We start from the raw sequence: 21,130 nt of genomic DNA on the forward strand, positions 1-21,130 counted from the left end.
CCTACTACTTCCTAGTTGTTGTTCAATCTGCCAGGGGTATAGAGGTAAAGAACAACAGCAAATGTCTGCCCTCATGAAGCTTATATTCTATCTGAGGAGATAGACAAATAAATTAGGTAGCCCCAAATAGTTATCATCATTGTGAGGTGGGAAGCCAGGGGAGCAGGGTAGGCGAGTAGGGACTGGGAGGTCAGGGAGGGTTCCTCTGGGGAGGATGATATTTGAGTGGAGATCTGAAGGGTGAGAATGAGCCAGTCATACAAAACACTGGGGCAGTAGCACACCCAGTGGAGGGGAAAACAGGGGTAAAGGCACAGAAGCAGGAACAGCCAAGAGGCCAGTGTGGCCAGAGTAAAGAGCACTAGCGGCCGGAAGTAGGAGCTGAGGTCAGAGCAGATGGCAGGGCCCAGATCCCGCAGGGCCTTGGAGACCACAGAGGAGTGGGTCTTCGTCCTGAGAGCAGCAGGAAGCCCTTTGTGCTTTTGAAAGCTCATTCTGGGTGCTACACAGCAAGTGGGTTATGCAAATGTGATCCTTATGCTCCTGGAACTCACATAAATAATTATTACCAATAACTATTTAATTACAAATGTGAGAAGGGCAGGCTGTGACAGTATGTGTAACAGACGAACCCATGCTTGTCTGTGGGTGACAGCGGGAGGGGAGAGGGAGGGTGTGTGCCAAAATGACTTCCCAGAGAAATATTTTAGTCAAGGCTCAAGGAATGCGTAGGAGTCTGAGAAGCAAAGAAAGGGGCAAGGGCAGAGGCGACAGCGAGGGCAAAGGCCTGGAGGGGGAGGAAGAAGCCCAGTATGTAAGTGAAGGATGGCCAATGTGGCTGGATCTCAGACCATGCAAGGCCCCTCTGGAGGGGTGGCGAGGTGAGCATTGATCCTACAACCCCTGAGCCTTCGGAGGGAGGTCATCTGCGTGTGTGCGAAGTTCTAGTCTCCAGAGCACCCTGGGGCCACAAGGAGCACTCTCCTCTCCCTTCCCCGCAGGCTGCAGTGGCTGCATCAGGGCTCAACACCCTCCTTGAAGGTGAAGGCCAGTACACACTCTTAGCCCCGACCAATGAGGCCTTCGAGAAGATCCCGGCTAAGACCTTGAACCGGATCCTGGGTGACCCAGAGGCCCTGAGAGGTGAGCACCCCTTGGCTCCTGCAGCCACCTCATTGGAGCAGCCGGACTGAGGCGGAGGCCTGTGCTAAGCTGAGGTGACTCAGAATGTCCATCACAGAGGTGGCCTGGGGACCATCGCATCCCACTTGCTCCCAGCTAGCCATGTGTCTGTAGAGGCCAAAACACAGCCCTGCCCTAACTGTGACGGGCAGTTACAGAATCCAGCCGCCCGTGTCTAGGGACACAGCTAGTGGAGAGGCAGAACTGGAGGTCCTGGCCGGACACCAGAAGAGTTAAAGACTCTAATTACCAGTCTGAGCACGGCTGTCAGTGGAGCAGTAGCTTGGAGGTGTGGGACAGGGCGGCATGTCCTGGCATCCTTGAAATAGAATCATCATGCCAACCCTTTAACTCATCCTGTATCTGGCCAGAAGGCCTCACGGATAAACCAGTATTACAGTCTAAAACCAGTAATAGTCAACACTAGGCTTTCCAATGCAGCTTACCTTCTCACCTCCTCAGCGAGCTATTAAGAAAAGGGCCCCCTCCGACTCTGGGACCTCTGAGGGGGCTTGGCTCCGCTCCCTCTGCAGGGGAAATGAGCAGGAAGCTGCTGCCTGCTGAGCCCTGTGTCCCCTGGGAAGGGGTCAGGTCCCAGGTTCCCGGTGCAGTCCAACCTCGCTTATTCCTCCCAAATGTAATCCAGGGACAGTTTCATTTCTTTTGAACCTATGAAGTCCACCTTTGCAATGTACTTTTTACAATGTCTAGTGCATTTCATGTATTTAAAATGTTCTCCTTCCACCCATGCAGGGCTGAGAAGGGGCACATTTCTGAAAACACAGATGAGATGGTGAAAATAACTGTCTATGTGTCCAGCAAATAATTATGGGAAGCCTCTGTGTGCCTGGCCTGTGCTGGGTACTAAGGCCACAAAAGTTTATATGTCACAAAAGGGGAAATTATAGGTCATATAGATGTTCCTAGAATAAAAATTAAAACATAAAAATAGGGCTATACATACAGTGAATCCTATTGTAAACAATGGACTGTAGTTAACAGTATGATTATAAATACGGTCTTTCATGAATTATAATAAATGTACTACACTAATGCAAGATGCTAATAGTGGGGTGGTATATGGGAACTCTGTGTTTTATATATTTCATGCATGATATTTCTGTAAGCTTATAATCGCTCTAACAAAAAAAATTATTAATTTTAAAAAAAGTTAATACGTTAACAGTCTCTGCCTTCAAGGAAGTTAAAGTCTGGTGAGGATACAGACTGAAGAACAGGTTATTGGGATCTGATCCGGTGAATGTAGTGACAGATTCGACCCATCTTGGGAATGAGGGCAGGGGGTGGGGCACATGCAGCCTGAGCATCTCCAAGGCTCCTTGGCGGGGATGAGGCTTAGGTACATCTTGGCATATTTTGCTTTCCACTTAGTGCACGTTCCCCTAAAAAAAAACGTTTTGTACAGAGCACATTATTGTCTTCATAGATATTAGAATTCCTTACTATAAAGTGAGGCCAACATTAAAGAAAAGACCCCTAATTTATTCCTTCTGCAAACCTGTCTTTTCCTACTCAGTAATAGGCTTGCTCCAAGTAAAGGCCTTCTGTCTGATGCTATAGCTGCCGGCTTTGAAGGAAGAGGGTCTCCAGTCCACTGGGGAAGTCTCCTCATCTTACTAGCAGGTTGGCAGGCAGACAAGAAGCAGCCCTGGCTTCCAGCCCTGCCCTCTCACTGTCTGACTGGCTCAGGCCCGTTACCCCCAACCCGCCCCAGACTCCAGTTTCCTTCTCTGAGAGGCTAGATCCCCCAAGCCTAGATTTCCACAGCATGCTTATCCTCTGTCTTCCCCTCTGGCTAAATCTGGTTAGCACGGGCTTTCAAGGCCATTGACACTTCTGCAAGAACCCCGTGACTCTGCAGCCTCAGAACTTCCTCCTGCTCATGACAGCTTGGTTTTGGTTCCCACACTCCAGCACAGATTGAAACTCACCTCTCTGGTGAGAATGCAAAGCAAAGGGACTTGGGGAGCTCTGGGAGCAACAGTGAGGGTGCTCTGCTGGGGATGGGGTAATGGGGAAGCATCCTCCTTGATTGGTCCTTGCCGCTAACTAAAACCAGCATCTTTGGGGGCCCCTGCAGTGACAGATGCCAGTGAAAGCCATGACTAGATTAGGAGCCTCCTCTGGGCCTCCAGCTCCTGTCCTGCCCTGAGGTAGCCCTTGGACCAGTGAAGACATGATTATAGTATGAGAAGGCATGAACCGTATTTTTAATATATATATGATATAAGGGCTTATATAGTACGAGATGGCAGAGACCATGATCCCAGCCCCTAAGACAGATCCTGGTAATTAGCAGATTCTTGGTAAAATGAATCAAAGCCTGGACAAATAAAATGTACAAATAATTCAAACTGTCGTTTACTACAGTTTTGATCTTTTCCTACTACATTTCACACATTTTATAAAGGTTAGTAGATAAAAAGTCCCACAGTGGGCATATCTGAGTTTTTCCCTTATTCTTGCTTTTCGTACTAATTAAGATAACTCACCTGAAGTACAGGTACTATAACCCTGTTGTTAGGCATGATGCAAGGTGCTTTACATTCAGAATTTCATCTCATCCTTACAAGAGCCCTAGGAGATGGGTGCTATTATTATCTCCATTGACTAACAAGGAAGTTGAGACCCAAAGAAGTTAAACCACTTGCCCAAGGTCTCACAGCTGGTAGGTGGCCAAGTTGGCATTCAAACTCAGGCAGGGTGATGCCCAAGCCTGAGCTAGAGGGCAGCCATGGTGCCCCAGCCTTGTCTGCAGGTCAGCATCACAGTCCTCACGGTGGAGGGTGGGCCTGAGCTGGCCCTGGAGGTATGCCCGGAGGAGGCAATGACTGGAGTTGTGTCCTGTCTGGTCCCCAGACCTGCTGAACAACCACATCCTGAAGTCGGCCATGTGCGCAGAAGCCATCATGGCGGGGCTGTCCGTGGAGACGCTGGAGGGCACTACGCTGGAAGTAGGCTGCAGTGGGGACATGCTCACCATCAATGGGAAGGCCGTCATCTCCAATAAAGACATCCTGGCCACCAACGGTGTGATCCATTTCATCGATGAGCTGCTCATCCCAGACTCAGGTAAGCCAGGTCTCCCAGGCCTACCGTCCCCTCTGCCCTCAGTGGTGGCAGGACTGATGATATTTCAGGCCCCTTCCCTGTGCCCGGACCCAGCTCACAGCGTCTCAGGAGAGAAGGCCTGGGCACTCAGGAGGTCGCCTCCAGGTTGTGGAGAATCTTGAGCCTCAGACACTGTCTTGAAAGCAGTAGAGAGCCATGGAGGGTGTTTGGGGAGGGGAAGACATGATCACAGAAGACCTTCCAAAGATCTGGCTGCTCTGGTTGATCACAGAGGGCCATTTGGTGACCTCAGGGCATTTGCTTTCTCAATAGTACCCAAGTCATCCCAGGATCCCGGGGTCACTGTGCCAGGGAGGAACGAGTGAATGAACTTTGGCTTGTGTTTCATTTCAACATACTACCCCATTCTGGAATTCCAGGGAGGTATATTGCCATGAGTGAAGTAATTTTACAGGGAGAAAAAAAGTTCCCTTCTCTCTCTGGGCATGGTCACTGGCATTTACTCTTCAGAAGACATAACAGAGAATGCCACCTTCCTCCCAGGCATTGGACAGTGCCCTGATCCAGCTGTCCCCAAAGCTTGAGCCCCAGGCTGTCCTCTCCCTTTCCTCTCTTCTGTTGCCCGCACTGAGCTTCATGTCACTTCCCGACCAGTTAAGCTTTCTGGGTGACTGTTCCCCTGATGACACAAGCCTGCTGTTTCCTTGCAGCATTTGGAGAGGTAGTGTTGCACGGGATGAAATTCCTATTGCTCTGTGTCATGCTCTGGGGTGATAAATGAAAACAGCATTTTTCATTTTTGAACCTGCTTTCTTCTTCCCTGTAGCCAAGACACTATTTGAGTTGGCTGCCGAGTCTGATGTTTCTACAGCCATTGACCTCTTTAGACAAGCTGGCCTCGGCTCTCATCTGTCCGGAAATGAGCAGTTGACTCTCCTGGCCCCCCTGAATTCTGTATTCAAAGGTAACCCGGGGGGAAGCATCCCTGTTAGTCTCTGAGGGCAGCTACCCCAACCACTACCACCTCCACAACCCTCTCCCCCATTTACAGCACCCCACGGAATATTAGAACTTCCACTCCAGCTCAACCGAAAGCAGGTGTGACTTCACCAGAGAGGCTCTGTTGTTTCATTTGGCAGAGCAGAGAAAGCATTTGGGGATCTGTTCCTCAGTATTTAAGAGTTTGCATCTGTCAGGGGAGCAGAGCCTTCCCTTTTCTCTTGACTTGCACGGTCAATTGCCAGTGTGATCGTGAGGAGGTCAGAGTAAGGATAGAGCTGGGCTGCAGCCCTGGGGAGGCAGAGAAGGTGGCCGAGCCGTGTCCATGCCTTTACTTGCCTCTTAGAGCAAAACACCAAACATCCTCCATTATCTGGACTTTTTTTTTTTTTTTTGCAGAAAGATGCCAGATGTTAAGGAATCTTGGCAGCCTCTCTTGATTTCTCAATCTCCATCTCCAAACTCACAGAGGGACAGGATTTCCCTAAGTTTATCGCTCAGCTCATTCTCTTCATTTCAGGGACATGCCTCTCTGGGCCTAAACGCATCTTCTCTTGCAGATGGAACCCCTCAAGTCAATGCCCACATGAAGAATTTACTTATGAACCACATGGTTAAAGATAAGCTGGCCTCCAAGTATCTGTACCACGGACAGACCCTGGACACTCTGGGCGGAAAAAAACTGAGAGTTTTTGTTTATCGTAATGTAAGTTCTGATTCCTAAAGCTTGCTCTTTGTTTGGATCAGCACTGAGAAGTAGAAGCTGTGTTAATGGGAAAATGTCCTCAGTAAGCAGGAGCTTGCACGGGAACTAGAAATAATTTCTGGAAAGAATATCTGATTCCAAAATTGGCTCCTGCAGCAGGATTAGCATCTCGTTTTCTGGGAGATTTTGAGAATAAATGACACACCTCTCTAGCCACTGAAATGGTTAAGCAGCAGTCCACATTGAACTTGGAGGGATGAACAAAGGCGAGGAGGAATGGAGGGTTTGCATCCTACACAGCTTATGAGATGGGAAGCCCCCTAAACGGAAGGGGCAACGCCCTCCTTGGTCTACATGTTCTCCTCTCTCCTCTCTCTTCTTACCCAACAGTTACCCCACAATATCAAATAAGGTACACAACAGGACATAGCCCTTGACTGGGACCACCAGCCTCATTTAGCTAAAGATGATTGTCATCTGTTAAAATAAACAGATCTTTGGGCTCAGTCCCTTTATTTAATAATTATTAATGGGCCTCATATGTAACATGATATTCTCACCATGGAACCTCTGTGTAACTTTCTTGGGGTCTCTGTGGCCATAAAATTAAAAGGGGAGACCATTTTTAATTATTTTCTTTCCTGAAGAACACACATTATTTTATCATAGTCTTAGTGAGATATCCCGATATATATCCACTGATCTTTGTGGACTGCGATGTCAGCACATGGCCTGAACCAGTCAGGAGACCCCAGCCAAGGAGGACAACCAGCCCTTTCCCTGTCCCTGTCCTATGCAGACCCTGTGTATTGAGAACAGCTGCATCGCAGCCCATGACAAGAGAGGGAGGTACGGGACCTTGTTCACCATGGACCGGATGCTGACCCCCCCAATGGGGACCGTCATGGATGTCCTGAAGGGAGACAACCGCTTCAGGTAACTGGCCCATCTCAGAGTGGCACTTCTGCTAAGTGGCTATGCTGGGGCCAAAAAGGGACCTTAGCCTCTTTCAAAGGGGGTTCACAGTTAGCACTAGTAGTATACCGATGTGACTTCCAGGCAGGGCTGTGGAAAAGGAGAGGTCACTTTCAAAGCTTAAGTTGGAGAAATGAGTTACTTCTGGGAGTATGTTCTCACATCCATAGGAAGCAGGGAGGGGGCTACAATTTTATGACTGAAGGGCAAGGAAGACATCACTCACATTTTAAAGTCCCATGTGAACTGAGAGCATGTGGCTTTGAGTGCGTGGAGGGTCTCTCACTCTGTGGAGTGTCTGTTTTTCATCACAATGGAAGATTCCTTGCTGCTCCTTCTGGGTTGCCCCATAGCCGTAAACGTTTGTTTTGTCCTGCTTTCTCCATTTCTGGCTGGTTCGTTCTCCACTGTCACATTAGAATGTGTTTTCCTGTCACTGAGTTCAGCTGTCCACACCAGGACTGGGAGATCACGCACCTTGGCCCTCCCAGAATTGCATGCCCTAGAGCCCTGATGCCGCTGCCAATCTCTGGGTCAGCCCTGCCTCTGACCTCTCTCTCCCCCTCCTCCTTCCCCCTCTGGCCCCTAACTTCTGTGCTTTAGCATTTATGTTGGGCTGGAGAGAAAATCCAGACTGGAATGTCTCCCTCTTTGTACATGGAGAGGTTATGAAAAACAGCAAGGTGTGGGAATTCCAGTCGACTGGGCTCAGCCTACACCCTGTGGCGAGGTTTCCAGGAAGACACCCTCCCCATCCCAGCCCTGACAGCCAGGTGACATTTTCTGTGGCTATATCCACAGCATGCTGGTAGCTGCCATCCAGTCTGCAGGGCTGACTGAGACCCTCAATCGTGAAGGGGCCTACACCGTCTTTGCTCCCACAAACGAAGCCTTCCAAGCCATGCCACCAGAGGAACTGAACAAACTCTTGGGTAAAGACCGACTTAAGTACATTTTTCCCTTTTCCTAAAGGAATGGTATTGTTCAGGGTCCTAACAAGAAACAATTGGCCCATCACAAAGGGTTTGACTCCAAGGAATTTAATGAGACTATTTTTAGAAGTGTGGACAAGATTAAGGGGACCTGCAAAGGGTGATGATACCGCATCGGGGACCAGCTACCTTGGAAGCCTTTGCCCCCACCCCACCTTCCATGGCAGGTGGCCACAAAGTGCCCAGCCTTTCCTCCCACCCCCAGGTTACCTTCTGGACCTCCCATTAGCCGATTATGAGGGGCAAGGGAGCCTGAATGACAGAGGTCAGCCCTTGGGGCACCAAACATGGCAGTGAAGAGTAGGGCTTCAGGGTGGACAACAAGCGGCCCACCCACCCGGGCATGTTTACCACTGGGAATCTATAAGAACAGGGAGAATGAAGCCATTTATCTGTGTTAAATGCCCATCAAGATTCAAGCTTTACGGAGATGTTCTTACGGCTGGTTAAGGGCTTGGGCTCTCAGATTACCTAAGCCCAGGTTCCGATCCTGGGCCATGCAAATGCTAGCTGAGTGCCAGGCTAGTTGCCTGACCTCACTGAACCTCAGTTTCCCCATTAGAAAAACAAGGATGATAAGAGTGCCTTGCTCCTTGAGCTGTGAGGGTTAAATGAGGTGGTGTGCACAGTGCTGGGCACACGTCCTCAAGCAGTACCTGCTGTGAGGAGGGCGATGGGGCACGGTGTTCAACTTTGAAGCGGGCGGGAAGGACACTTCCACCCATCACAGAAAGGTGAGCGTGAGGAAGAGGAATGTCTTCTCGTGCGAGCAGTAGAGAAATTCAAGTTGCAGGCAGCTCAGAGCCAAATTTGTGTCCTGTTTAATTCTCCTTATTGCTGGGTCTGTGATGCTGACGTGTGTTCCTGAGAAGAGGGGAGAAGTTCGTTCTGAAAGTAAACTTTCCATCCTCTCTCTATCCAGCAGGACAGAACATTCCCCAGGTGGCCTGAGCCTGATCAGCTTGCATTGCACTCTCAGTTGTGTGGGAGCAGAGGAGGGGGATGGGGAGCACATCCCAACACACCCTCACAGTGGCTGCAGGCAGATTGACCCCCCACACTCCTGGTGAATGCAGGTCAGCCCAGTGTAGGAGATTTCTAAAGGAGGAGGCCCCTCACACCTCCGGGTCAGGCTTGGCTCTGGATCTCCAGGCAGTGTTTTTTGGAAGGGGAACTCTTGTGGGCTCCAGGATGTGGAATTCTTGGTGACTGCTTTGTACCTGATGGCTCTATCCACGGCACTCATGTGGATTTGTCGATTACCAAGTGCTATGAAATTTCCTCTGTTCTCAGTTTCAAGATGCTGGAAATAGCTGTTCACAAACCCTGGGGAAATTCAGCCCTTTGACTGGTAATGTGAATATTAGAGGCAGCCTTGATGGAGATGACAGGGCAGCTGGCAGCTTTAAAAATTGCCTCCCACACTTAATTTGGGAAATGCCTGTGCACCTTTATGAGCAATAGGATGCTTTCCTCAGTTGGTGGAGAAGCTGATGTGGGCTGGAAGGAATGCTGAGACGCCAGGAGGAGGGCTGTTGGAGGAGTACCCCCTCAGCCCTGACCTCATCGGCTCCGTGGTTCCTCCAGATCACAGCTGTTGCCTCTTTTAAGTTTTTTCCTTCAGGAAACAACCGTCTCAAACAGAATCCGCGTTGAGGGTAGAATGTGTAAATATTTCACTACTGTGTTATAGCCGTCGGGAGCCACGCTGATGATGAAATGTCCCAGATGCTGGTGCTGGAAAGGTCCCTGGCTTTCCAAGCAAATATTTAGCTCATGGAAACATGAGTCATGCTCACAGAGGAGTATGGATTAACTCCTTCTCTGCTGCCAGGGAACCCAGCATGACCGAGAGCACAGGCTCAACCCGGCAGCCCGACGACGGCAGGGCCAGAGTCAGCCCCGTCGTGTGCCTCGTGCCTGTGGGCGGCGATGCCAGTGGCGGGTCAAGGCCCAAGCACACAGAGGGTGCCCCAGGGAGAGCTTGTAACCTGGACAGGGCTTCTCCATCTCAGGTGGTGGCCACTCGCATTTTCTCCTCTGGGCCCTCCTTGACCATGCCGGTTGCCAACCTTGGGATCAACTCTGTCTCCTTTTCCCACAAACTTGCAGGAAATGCCAAGGAACTTGCCAACATCCTGAAATACCACATTGGCGAGGAAATCCTGGTTAGTGGAGGCATCGGGGCCCTGGTGCGACTGAAGTCTCTCCACGGCGACAAACTGGAAGTCAGCTCTGTGAGTGTGTTGCAAATAGAAAGCCTGCCCACAGGCCTGCTCCCAAGGGGCCAGGGCACATCTCCCCAGGATGGCATGATACACACACAGCCTTTAAGATCCCCCTGAACCTCTGAGTAGATTTTATCCACAGAGAGAGAGAAAAGGGCCTTCAAAGAAAGCAAGTGAAACTGTGTTTAGACATGAGTAGGAACTTTCAGATTTGCAGGGGAATAAAGCATCTGATTTGGCATCTGGGAGAAGCTATTAGATCCTCCTCTTAAGGAGATGGTAAGCAATTAATCAATTAATTCTGTGTCTTGAGAGATCAATCCCCTTATTTCCCCTGTATTCCCCCACCCAGGGGCTCACTGAGCTGAATCAGCCTGACCCAAGAGGCTTTCTTAGTTCTAAGGCTTTTTCTGGGCGCCTTCCCCTATTCTGCCCATTGATGATGCACATTCTATTTTGGAGCTGTGCTCAGAGGGTCCCTCCTTGAAGGAGAGAAAACAGATAGTCAGCCTGCTCTGAAATCCTGCCCCTGACAAATCTATTGACCTTCCCTGTATAGAGACCATTCTTCCAGCAGTTGGCTGGCTCAGCTTCTGCTCCCTCCTTCTCTCTCCAGACCTGCAGCATCCTTTGCTTGTCAGGGAAGTAGGGATGTAAATGACTTGTTTGATTTCTGATTTCTGCAGGTTATGCGAGAAGCTCTGTAATGTTGGGACCTACTGTTGGGTGTTGATTCCTGTCTGTCTCAGGCTTCTGATCTCCGCTCCCCCTCATGTCTGTTACATGGGTTGTTGGGAAGGCCTGGGCAACATTTACCCTGGGTGGGCCTCCTGTGAGAAAATCTTCAGTGGGAGCATGAGCAGTGGAAAGAGCCCTTCACTCGGAGCTGGAGGCCTGGCTTCTGTTCCCAGCCGTCCTACCTAATTAGCTTAAAGGAAGCCGCTTGAGCCTCAGTCTCCTCTTCTGTTTAGCTACTCTTCTTAACATACACAGTTATGAGGATTAAGTGAAGTCACATGTAAGAACATTTTGTACAAGAGCACATGCCAGATCCACACTGGGTTGGAATTAATCCACTACACTGAAGTTCTGTTAAGGGTAGGGACTGTTTCATTCCCTAAGAGTATCCCCAATACTTAGCCCAGGCCCTGGCATATATAAATGTCAGTCAATGTTTGTTGAATAAATAAAATAAATATGCTCTATCCTCAATGATCATTGTCTCTTTGTCCCTTAGAAAAACAATGAAGTGAATGTCAATAAAGAACCGGTTTCTGAAAGTGACATCATGGCCACAAATGGCGTGGTCTATGCCATCACCAGTGTCCTGCAGCCTCTAGGTAAGGCCCTCAAGTGGTACATTTCCATGGAGTGTGGAACTGGTCCTTGTCTTCATTGGTCCTCAATGGAAAAATCATCCTAAACAAAGAGACAATAACTTGTAATTGGGACATTCGAACTGTACCTACTGACAACATCCCTGTGGCCGATTTAAAAGTAAAGATTAGAAACTGTTGGTTTCAAATGCACCATACTAAGGAACTTGGGGGACAGATTTCTCCTGACTGAATGACCTGGTTGTCTTAACCCCACTCAGAAACAAGCCAGTTGTTTGTGTTCAGATGCTGTGAATGTGGTTCAAAGAAGTCCTCTTATGAGTGTTTGTTTGAGTGTGTGCTCTCTTTACCACCAACAAAATTGAACTTCAGTCTAACCTCTATCCTCATTTGTGTATTTACCTTTCTTTGAGGTCTCTACCCATGGGCCAAATTCTACTATGAGCTAAGAAAAGTTATAAAGGAAAAATTTAGGTGAAAATGTGGGCCAAAAGCCCAACAGTGACCCTCATTCATGGTTGTTATGAATGACTTGCAAATAGCTTCACTCTCTTACAAATGCTGCTTTTTCTTTCCTTTCCAGCCAATAGACCTCAGGAACGAGGAGATGAACTTGCAGACTCTGCACTTGAAATCTTCAAACAGGCATCGGCCTTCTCTAGAGTAAGATACCTACTAGGTTTACCCTTGACCTGAGCAGTTGTGGGTCCTCTCCTGGGGATCAGGGAAGAGGCTCTGTGGGCCCAGGGAGGGAGCTTGCCAGGCCCCTATCTTCCTTGCTTTCTCTCCCTGGGCTCTCTGGAATCTTCTCCCCACTCCTAGTGGGGTATCCTCAGCCCTGGTGCATGTGGAGTTCAGGGACAAGAACCCAGGCAACTCCGGCTTTGAGAGTCAAAGCTCACATCTTAAAAGAGAGGCTTCTGAGCTTCAGTCCATGGAGAAGTCACTGCTGGACTGGTAAGAGCAGACACAGCTCTGGAATTCTTCTGTCCAAGGAAGGCAGCTCATCCGAGTTGGCCTTGTAGAGGCCTGGCCTGCCCTGGGCCTGGGTCTCTGAGTCACCATTCTGTGTATTCTGACATTGCTTACCTTGGTCCATTCTGGGGCTTTCCTGGGCAGGGGTGTGTGTTCTGCACAGTGATACTGAGCCTGACTGTGTGGGGAAACTCCCTTCCCACACTCACCTCCCTCTCAGAGCCTCTCTGATTCTTTTTTGTACTTCTTTTCCTGCCCCTTAGTTGGCCCAGGAACCCCGTTGTGGCTCTTCTGGTGCCTCAGGTCAGGTGTGGCTCCTTGGGGATGAAGGGCATCTGACGGAAGGTTCACATTTGAAGAGAAGAGGCTGCACGGGGCAGTCCTTAACCCAGGGCTGGCAACTCTAATATGTCACTTCATGTTTCAGACAGAGGGGTCTCCTTAATGCCCTCGGGAAGGCTTCTTGGCCCTTGGCTCCTACTCCTGAGATCTACTCCTGTGCAGACCCAGTTCCAAGCTGTGGTCTCTGTAGGAAAGCCTGGCTTTGAGGTTTCCCAGGAATGTCCATCTTAGACTCAGCTTGGTAGAGGCTTGCACATCACATAGGGCTCCCAAGGCTGACTGAGGGACCTCCCATCCTCTTCCCATCCTCTTCCTCACCCCTAGCACTTTTTCTGAGTAGGGGTGTCAGTGGGCAAAGCACTCCTATGAACAGTTGCAAATATAATTTTCACTTGAAAACCTGACATCTTGTGTTTTCTTTCAGGCTTCCCAGAGCTCTGTGCGATTAGGTAAGTCTGGTTTGGATTCGAAGTCTTTGCAGACTTGTTTGGTCCTTCTCACCCAAGCAGGGCCAAGCCTACCAGCTGCCATACACAGATAAGAACATCATGGCATTACAAAACAAGCCTGGCCTTGTTTATAATGGGGTTGGGCCAGCTTTGGGAACCTGGGGATATGGCACTGGGGTTGGCAGGAATGATGAGGATGTGGTTCCAAGCTGGTAGAGGTAGAAAAGTGCCAGTTCAGAACAGTGGACTTTGAGTGAGAAGTGAAGTTTCACAAGCCAAAAAGCATCTGCTTTGTGCAAGAGAGCATGGCAGTAGGAGGCCGTCTGGCCCCTGTCCTCAAGATTTGATAGTGTCCTAGACACATGTGGGAAGTCTGCATCTTTTTCACCTTTCAAATCTCCTCTCTTTCAGCCCCTGTCTATCAGCGGTTATTAGAGAGGATGAAGCATTAGCCTGAAGGACCACAGGAGGAATTCTCTTCAGCAACTCCCCATTGATTTCTCTCAGTTTGCCAAAGAGACTGAATGTTTTTGAAACCAAATATCACACTTAACGTAGATGGGATCTGAGCCTTGGGTGGGTGGGGGAAGGAGGGAGGGATGTACTTTTTAGTTTTTTCCCCCTAAACATGACTGTTAACCCACGGTTCGCAGAGACCTGATATCACTGCCAGACATTCACTCCCAGAAAGGACCTGTCCCAGACACAGAGTTTCCCACCTATGCCTTGTGTCCTGGAAAAGGGAGCCACAGTTATTTGGAGCGCATGAAATATGAATTAAGCAATCAAACATTAAAAAGTCCTGGCATGGTTTTTGCACAGCTCTTTCGGTTGGAGAAACAGTATCATTATAAGCTATCAGTTGAACTCTTCTGGCAGATGTGTCTCATGCCAACACATGGTCTGGACGCTTCTATGTGGCCTTGCCCAGTAGAAAAGAAAGGGTATATAGATCAGGTATTTCTCAAGGATTTTCCAGGGAGAAGTGTTGCAGAGCCGTGGTGTGTTTGTAATAATAAAACCAAAGCACTATATGTGCTGTGTGGATGCTAACTGTGTGCTGGCCCATGTGTTTCCCTTCCTCACTCAGAAGCCTTGTGGCTCAATGCCCTTTCAACACCTTGATTCCATGCAGGCTCTGATGAGGGATGGTTTGTGGGAGCTTCCTCAGATACCCGAAAACTGGGTATTTGAACCTCAGTCTTGGTTGAACATGTTTGCGTTTCAGCCCCCACCAGCCCCTGGGTTTCATATCCTTACTGTTCACCTTGCCCAGCACTTTGCTTTCTCTGACTGGCCTGAAGAGTCTTCCTTCCAGTGTTGTGATCCCCTGCCTTTGTGTTGTACTTTTGAACCCTCAGCAACACCCCATGAGGGGACTGAGGAAAACTGGGAACATGGAAAATGGCTGAGCTGGGTCTAGAACCCATGGCTCCTGGGTCCCAGAGGCCATCATTTGGCAAGCCAGCCAGTCCAGGTTCTCCAAGTTCATGCTGTCTCCAGCTACCCACATTCACATCTTCCCTGTTCCTTTAATCTCCACTGTACTGTCCTCAGTATTGAGAGGCAGAATAGAGTGGTCGTAGCATCATTGCTCACTACTTGTGTGACCTCGTTACTTAACCTCTCCATGTCCCCATTGCCTCATCTGTTACAGGAAGGTGACAGTTATGATTCTGTTGTATGAATCAAAAGAGATGATTCATATAAAATGCTTAATGCAGCGTTAGGTATCATGTTATTTTCTCAAGCTGACTGGGACTGCTCAGGGTCAGTACAGCTGAGAGCCTTTCTTTGTGTGTCTTTCTCAAGAGTGGCCCACTCTCTGCAGAATGGTACAGTCCTCCCAAACTCCAACACCCTACTTTGCTGAGACTGATCAGCTCCAGCAGTCTGTGCTCATGTCACTCAATGAACCCAACAATCCAAAGATATGTCTACAGTACTGTTAGTAGAACACTCTGAGTTTTGGGCTTCTGGGTTCTTGACTATGTTGCATAAAGGAATTTAAAGACATGCCATAGGGTAGGCAAGGGAGTAAGGCGTTTATTAAGAAACTCATGGGTGTGGGCCAACTATAAGGTGAAGTGTCTGAGTGGGGCCCCAGGTTAGGCCTTTTTAAGACCTTTCTCCTCCCCTTTCCTAATGTTGGGAAGGGGCCCAAGCAGTTTGTTGTTCTGACTGGTTGCCTTACATTCCTGCCTGTTAGCTCTTAGGGGAGCCTTTTGTTTGTAGTTATCCAGGACCAGTAGGAAGGCCTGTCTGGAGTTATCCAGGGCTTCCCCTTGACCCCGGAAAGAGTTCCAAATGAGACCTCTGAGGCCAGGGCTTCTGCTGGGTTTTTTTGGCTTTGTTCTTTAGTAGCAACTTTCCCTCAGGAGGTTTCTGGGCGGGGTCTTACAGCCACTTTCTCTGCTGGGTCCCATTGTGACTTAGTTTTCCCTCTTTCCCTGTACTACCTTGCCTCAGCACAACTGCTAGTCAGTCCACAAATAATGGGAATAGAGCAGTGGACAAGGCAGACAATCCCTTCCTTAAAGAGCTTCCAGTCTGGGGAAAGACAGGTGTTACATATAAATCAGGAAAATCATTCATCCACTTGTTCCACAAATCTTTTTGTGCACCCACATGTTAGGTATGAGGAACAGACCGATTGTATGTCCCCAGGAGGCAGGGCAGGACTGTGGTTCCATGATAATGAAGGAGTTGGAGGAAGGGATACCCAGGAGCTCTGGAAATGGGAGGAGCTGAAAGGAGTTGAAGGCGTTTACCAAGAGGGTGAGGGGGTCAGGCTAGAGGAGTTTCAGGGGGAATGTGCCTTGAGAGGTGGGACTGGTCCTTTTGCACATGCCCCGTCCCCTCACTGTCTCACAGCTCTGCCCTGCTCTCTCCAGCTCCTGGGTTGCCATACCAGCTTGGGCTGTCAGTGATGGCCTCCCTCATGCTGGGTACACTGCAGTTACCCTTCAGTTTTAGCACACAAAATATACACACCTGGACTTTACCAAGACAACATCACTCAAAGAGATGATTAGTATAACTTTTAAAGATCCTTTAATTAAAGAAAAAAAATCACCACAGGATTCCTTAGAAATGCCAAAACCCCTGGTGTGTTTAAAACAGGATTCTTAGAGTGCCTGCTTGGTGAAAGACCCTTCCTACTTCTGCCTTCCATTTGCCCCTGCAGTCACCACCCCCATCTCCCCACTAGGATAACGCCACTGGTAGGACTTAAAGTCTCCCCTAGAGAGCCCTCCTTATGGCTGAGAACCATGCACAGCTGTTGCCCACCTCCACCCCGCCTTCTGAGAGAGGGTCAAGTTCCCTTTCCTGGACCCTAAACACACACAGCCCACTTCTCCTGGAAACCCAAGTTAAGCACTATGTGCTGTCATCTGCAGGACAGACTCCCAGAGCTGAAGGGTCTACTACTGGGTGTTTGCAGGGGAGAGTGATTGCTGGAGGGAAATGTGTACCTCCCCTGTGGCCCACCCCATCAGAAGGCCAGAGGGAGGTTGGCGGTTGTCCAGACCTAACCTGAGCCCTGCCCCTGAGCCCTAACCAAGGAAGAGTAAGGAGAAAGAAAAAGGAAAGGGGCTCTGCTCTTTTTATGTCACTCAGGGGCTGCAAGGCCTTCTGGGTGTAGAGAGGGTGTTACCGAACAAAAGCAGGATTCATTGTGACTGATGCACTTCATTAATGACCAATTCCTGAGACATCAGGGTTTCAAAGAGAGAAAGAGTTTATTGCCAGCACGTAGCAAGGAAGTCTGGGAACCTGCCAGTTGCAGTGATGGGACCCCTGAAAAGGAAGTGACTTTCCTCACAGTCCAAGGGGCTAAATGAACGCAAAGTCTGAGGATATGTCACTGACAGCCTAGCGGCCTTGGTTGACAGGGAGAGTCTGGCTGGTTGGGAGAAGCCTCTGAGAGGGTGACTAGGCTGGTGGGTGTAGGTCTCTTAGGTCTCCCAGTCCCTCTCACTCATCTGCATTTCTACTGACACTTGAGCCAGCATCTTCTGGCCCCACCCTCCCACCCTACATGAGGTACTCTGAACTCCCTGTCAGCTCAAGCCCTGTGGCAGATTATATTTTCAAAGAATGCCACAATAAAATATCCAGTCTCACATGCTTTTCCAGAACCTTGCCACTCTTCCCTCAAGAGGTAGAGTCAATTTCCCCTCCCTGTGATCCTGAGCAGGCATCTGTGACTGTGTCAATAAATGGATTCAGGGGAATTCATTCATCATGACTTATAAGACCAGGTCATTAGAAGGCAATGCCACTTTCTTCTGGCACTCTCTTTGACATGTGCACACTGAGGCACATCAGCAACCATGCTGTTAGGAAGCCCGAACTAGCGCATGCAGAGCAACACCAAGTGAAGAGGAGCCGAGGCCCCCAGCCGGCAGCTGGCATCAACCACCAGGCACCCTAGTGAACAAGCCCTCAGGCAACTGGGTACCCAGCCTTCAGGTCTTCCACCCGAGTCCCAGACACCATGGAGGAGAGACAAGCTGTGCCCTATTCCAATTTCTGGCCTACAGGGCTTGTGAGCATAATTAACGGTTGTTTCATACCACTAAGTTTTAGAGCAATTTGTTATATAGGCATAGTAACTGGATCAGACCTTCAGACTTCCAGGGATGGAAGTGGTTAAGCAGCCTCCTGGAAACCTTCCTGCAGATTCATCCAACTAGGCCACACCCATGGGCTTTCAAGGGCCCAGGCTGGAGCTGAGTACCCTTGGAGACAGAGATAGACTGGGTTCCTAGAGATCAGAGACTAGGGAAGGTGACAAATCATATACAGGGGCACATGGACTAGGGACCCCTACCCCCCACCTTTCGCCTCTACACACAAATAATAACAGCAATGGCTGGAATTTACTGCTCAGTGACATGTGTCACTCACAGCACTATGCACTTGAATGCATTATCTTTTCTGTTCATTTTCTATTCATTTTTTTGCTGCAAAAATGGGAGGTTCGAGAGGTTAAATAGTTTGTGAAAGGAAAGTCACAGAACAGGAAGAGGTCAGCACAAACCTGGCCTGTGTGACTCCAGAGCCCACACTTGCAACCACTCTCCTCCCTTCTTTCCCACCCAGTGGGTCCAGTGAAGGGGAAATTGAGTGGGCAGCCCTGGGCAGACAGGACACGGGTGCCGAGTACCCAGAAAGGACTCAAAACCCCCACCCCTTCTGAGAGGCCCCAGCAGGCCTAGTCTCTCTTAGTACTGCTTGGACTGTAACTTGTTTATATGCTGCTTAAGGATGGGGGCAGGGGGTCAGCAACAGCCACTGCTGCCCCAGCACCACGTAGGAGTAAGAAAAGAAGAGCGGGAAAAGGATTTCTTCTCCAGGGGAAAATACATCTGTGTTTGAAACCATAATTCAATTTTATGCTCTGAGAGGAGCTGCCTGGAATATTGTGCTCAGAATTTTTTCCATAAGCCAGGAGTGAAGGCCATGGAATGAGGGATGGGCCTGATGCCCTGTCCAGAGAAGTCAAATAGGGCCACCTCTGGCCATCCCTGCTGAGTGAGGAAAGAAATATATCCATTCCAGGGATCCTTTAGTCAAATCCCTGACTAAACCAGGAAGGAGAAAAGTGGTGGGAAAGTGAGGAGTCTGGGACAACCCCCCACACACACACACACCAGGGCAGGCCTTAGACGCCTCAGGCACAGACAAGTTGCACAGCACACCCAGTTCTGTGCGGGGAGAGGACTCTAGGGCCTGGGGTGGAAGGCAGCAGCTGCAGGGTGGTTGCCCTGCAGCGCCCTTCAGCTATGGCTTCAGGTCTGTTGGGGGAAAGCTCCCCAGAGCTGTGCATAGCCACCGTAGGCCTACCATCCTGGAGCGTGCCATCGGTGAGAGAGGAGGTAGGGTTTACACCGAGACCTAAAGGATGTCGACAGCAAGGAAGAAATTTCAGGCTGAAGGAGCAGTGTATTATAAAAGTCTCTGAGGCACACCTGAGGGTTGTGTGTGGCTGGGGCAGAAAAAGTAAAGTCCTCTGGTGAGAAGTCTAAGAGCCAGACCAGGCAGGGCTTTGCAGGCTTATGAAGAATTTTAGATACTGTTCTCAAGACAATGACAAGTCACAGGAAGGTTTTAATTGGGGGTAGGAAGGGTGGGTCATGATCAGACACAAATATTTTTAGAAGGCTGTTTCAGCTTCAGTGTGGAGAGTGGATTGGGGTGGAGGGTGAGAGTGAAATCTGGGAAACCAGTGTGGCGGCTGTTTCTACCATCCACGCAAGAGATGATGGAGGGCGGTTCTGGGCTTGGCACCTTTGGCGCCTTCTGAAGCAGCCACGTTGGTCGTGACCCTGAGTGCCAGGCAGTTGTTACCTGGCAGCAGCTATGGCAGAGGTGATGGAGTTGAGCAAAAACCCCAACAGGTCCACCCATTCTTTGACTCTTTTCATCCAGAAGGCTGACACTCCATTTCCTTCTACATGTGGCCCAGCACTCATCCTCCATGGTGGTGGCACTCTGTGTGGGTGCAGGAGCCCAGGGCAGCGGGGACGCACTGGCCGAGACCTTGAGTGAGTTAGTCTCCTGGAGCACAGTGAGAAACTCGAGCTGGAGGCTATCAGCTGGGCCCACCTCAGCAGCGAACAGGCCCTAGAGCCAAAGCCCTGGGCTCCGGTGTGGCTCACACACATGGATGAAAAGGCCATCCTGACTACGTGAAGGAAAACGCGGGCTCATCTAACTCAGTGACTGTCAATGCCCCATGGAAAGGGATGGAGAAAAGCTCGCACACCCAGCACTTGTAGCAGGCCCTGCAGGTCTGCCACCTGAAACACCTGCCGGGCCAAGAGTAAAAGTACCTCCCAGAAGCTCAAGATTCTGCTCAAGGAGGAACAAGACTCTGAGGCTGCTGAGAATAATGAACTCCAGGCTTGCCTAAGGACTTTGAAAGAAAAGAGATCCAGGAGAATAAAGAAGTGGTCAAAAAGATATTTAAAGAAGCCACTTGGGGGTTTGAAGAGGTGGCAGCAGTGGATGAGAGCCCTGATTTTGAAATACATGTAACAATGGGTGATGATGATCCACCCACACCTGGGGAGGACGCAGAAACAGAGCTTGAAGAAAAGTTTCTCCACCAGAGATGGGAGCTGCCATTAAAATCATCCAGCAGTTAATGGAAAAGTTTAATTGCATCTCTCAATAGTTACACAGGCCTTCCAGAAAAATAGTGGTGAGTTCGAGGCTACTTCCTCCTTTTTAGCATCTGGTCCAAGGGGTGACTGATGATCAGCATTCCTGAGATGCATCAGTCAAAAAATTTTTGATTCTCAGGATGTAGATAGGAGGATTGAATTCAGAAAGAAGTAATTGGTAAGATGGTAAGAAAAGAGACTAAAGATGTGGCAGGTGAGACAGGAAAAAAGATTTGTGACTTTTGAACTTCGGGGAGTTCTTACATTGGAACTGGCTCCTACCTTTTAACCCACGTTGCCTTTGCTTCTCAGGTAATAGATTTTATAGACAAGCAGAGTTGTGAATGAGGATAAAAATCAAAGAAATTGGATATATTTAAAGCTATTCCTGTCAAATGTCAGTAGGTTTATGAAAGGAAATTCTGTACCAGAGAGAGATGGCCTACTTAGTAATAATCCTTGGCTGGAACGGAACCCCTGCTGTATTGGTGACAGGAACTAGCAACAGAATCAAGGAGGGAAATTAGGAGGCAAAGGCCTTTTCTGCCAACATGAATCGGAATCTCCTATTTCTTGGTAGAAGCTCCTCTAGACTGTGATAGATTCCAAATCAAGAATCTAGAATTATGGAACAATTTAATTACAAGGCCTTGAACGTAGACTGTTCCAAAACCTTA

General features: G+C 49.2%; 1 protein-coding gene and 1 pseudogene across 1 annotated transcript in view; both read left to right on the forward strand.

Annotated features, from left to right (window-relative positions):
• Positions 1-14,331, forward strand: part of TGFBI (transforming growth factor beta induced) — a 46,075-nt gene extending 31,744 nt beyond the window's left edge. Inside the window, exons 7-17 of the mRNA XM_058279100.2 lie at positions 1,002-1,143; positions 4,063-4,275; positions 5,102-5,239; positions 5,835-5,980; positions 6,780-6,916; positions 7,757-7,887; positions 10,060-10,184; positions 11,413-11,515; positions 12,096-12,175; positions 13,254-13,278; positions 13,690-14,331. Of these exons, the coding sequence (XP_058135083.1) occupies positions 1,002-1,143; positions 4,063-4,275; positions 5,102-5,239; positions 5,835-5,980; positions 6,780-6,916; positions 7,757-7,887; positions 10,060-10,184; positions 11,413-11,515; positions 12,096-12,175; positions 13,254-13,278; positions 13,690-13,730 (1,281 nt within the window). The 3' untranslated portion in view covers positions 13,731-14,331. The remainder of the gene's footprint in view (positions 1-1,001; positions 1,144-4,062; positions 4,276-5,101; positions 5,240-5,834; positions 5,981-6,779; positions 6,917-7,756; positions 7,888-10,059; positions 10,185-11,412; positions 11,516-12,095; positions 12,176-13,253; positions 13,279-13,689) is intronic.
• Positions 14,332-19,950: 5,619 nt separating this feature from the next.
• Positions 19,951-20,865, forward strand: LOC111766308 (telomeric repeat-binding factor 2-interacting protein 1 pseudogene; annotated as a pseudogene).
• The last annotated feature ends 265 nt before the right edge of the window (positions 20,866-21,130 follow it).

This window comes from Dasypus novemcinctus, chromosome 2, assembly GCF_030445035.2.
Source record: "Dasypus novemcinctus isolate mDasNov1 chromosome 2, mDasNov1.1.hap2, whole genome shotgun sequence".
Taxonomy (NCBI): domain Eukaryota; kingdom Metazoa; phylum Chordata; class Mammalia; order Cingulata; family Dasypodidae; genus Dasypus; species Dasypus novemcinctus.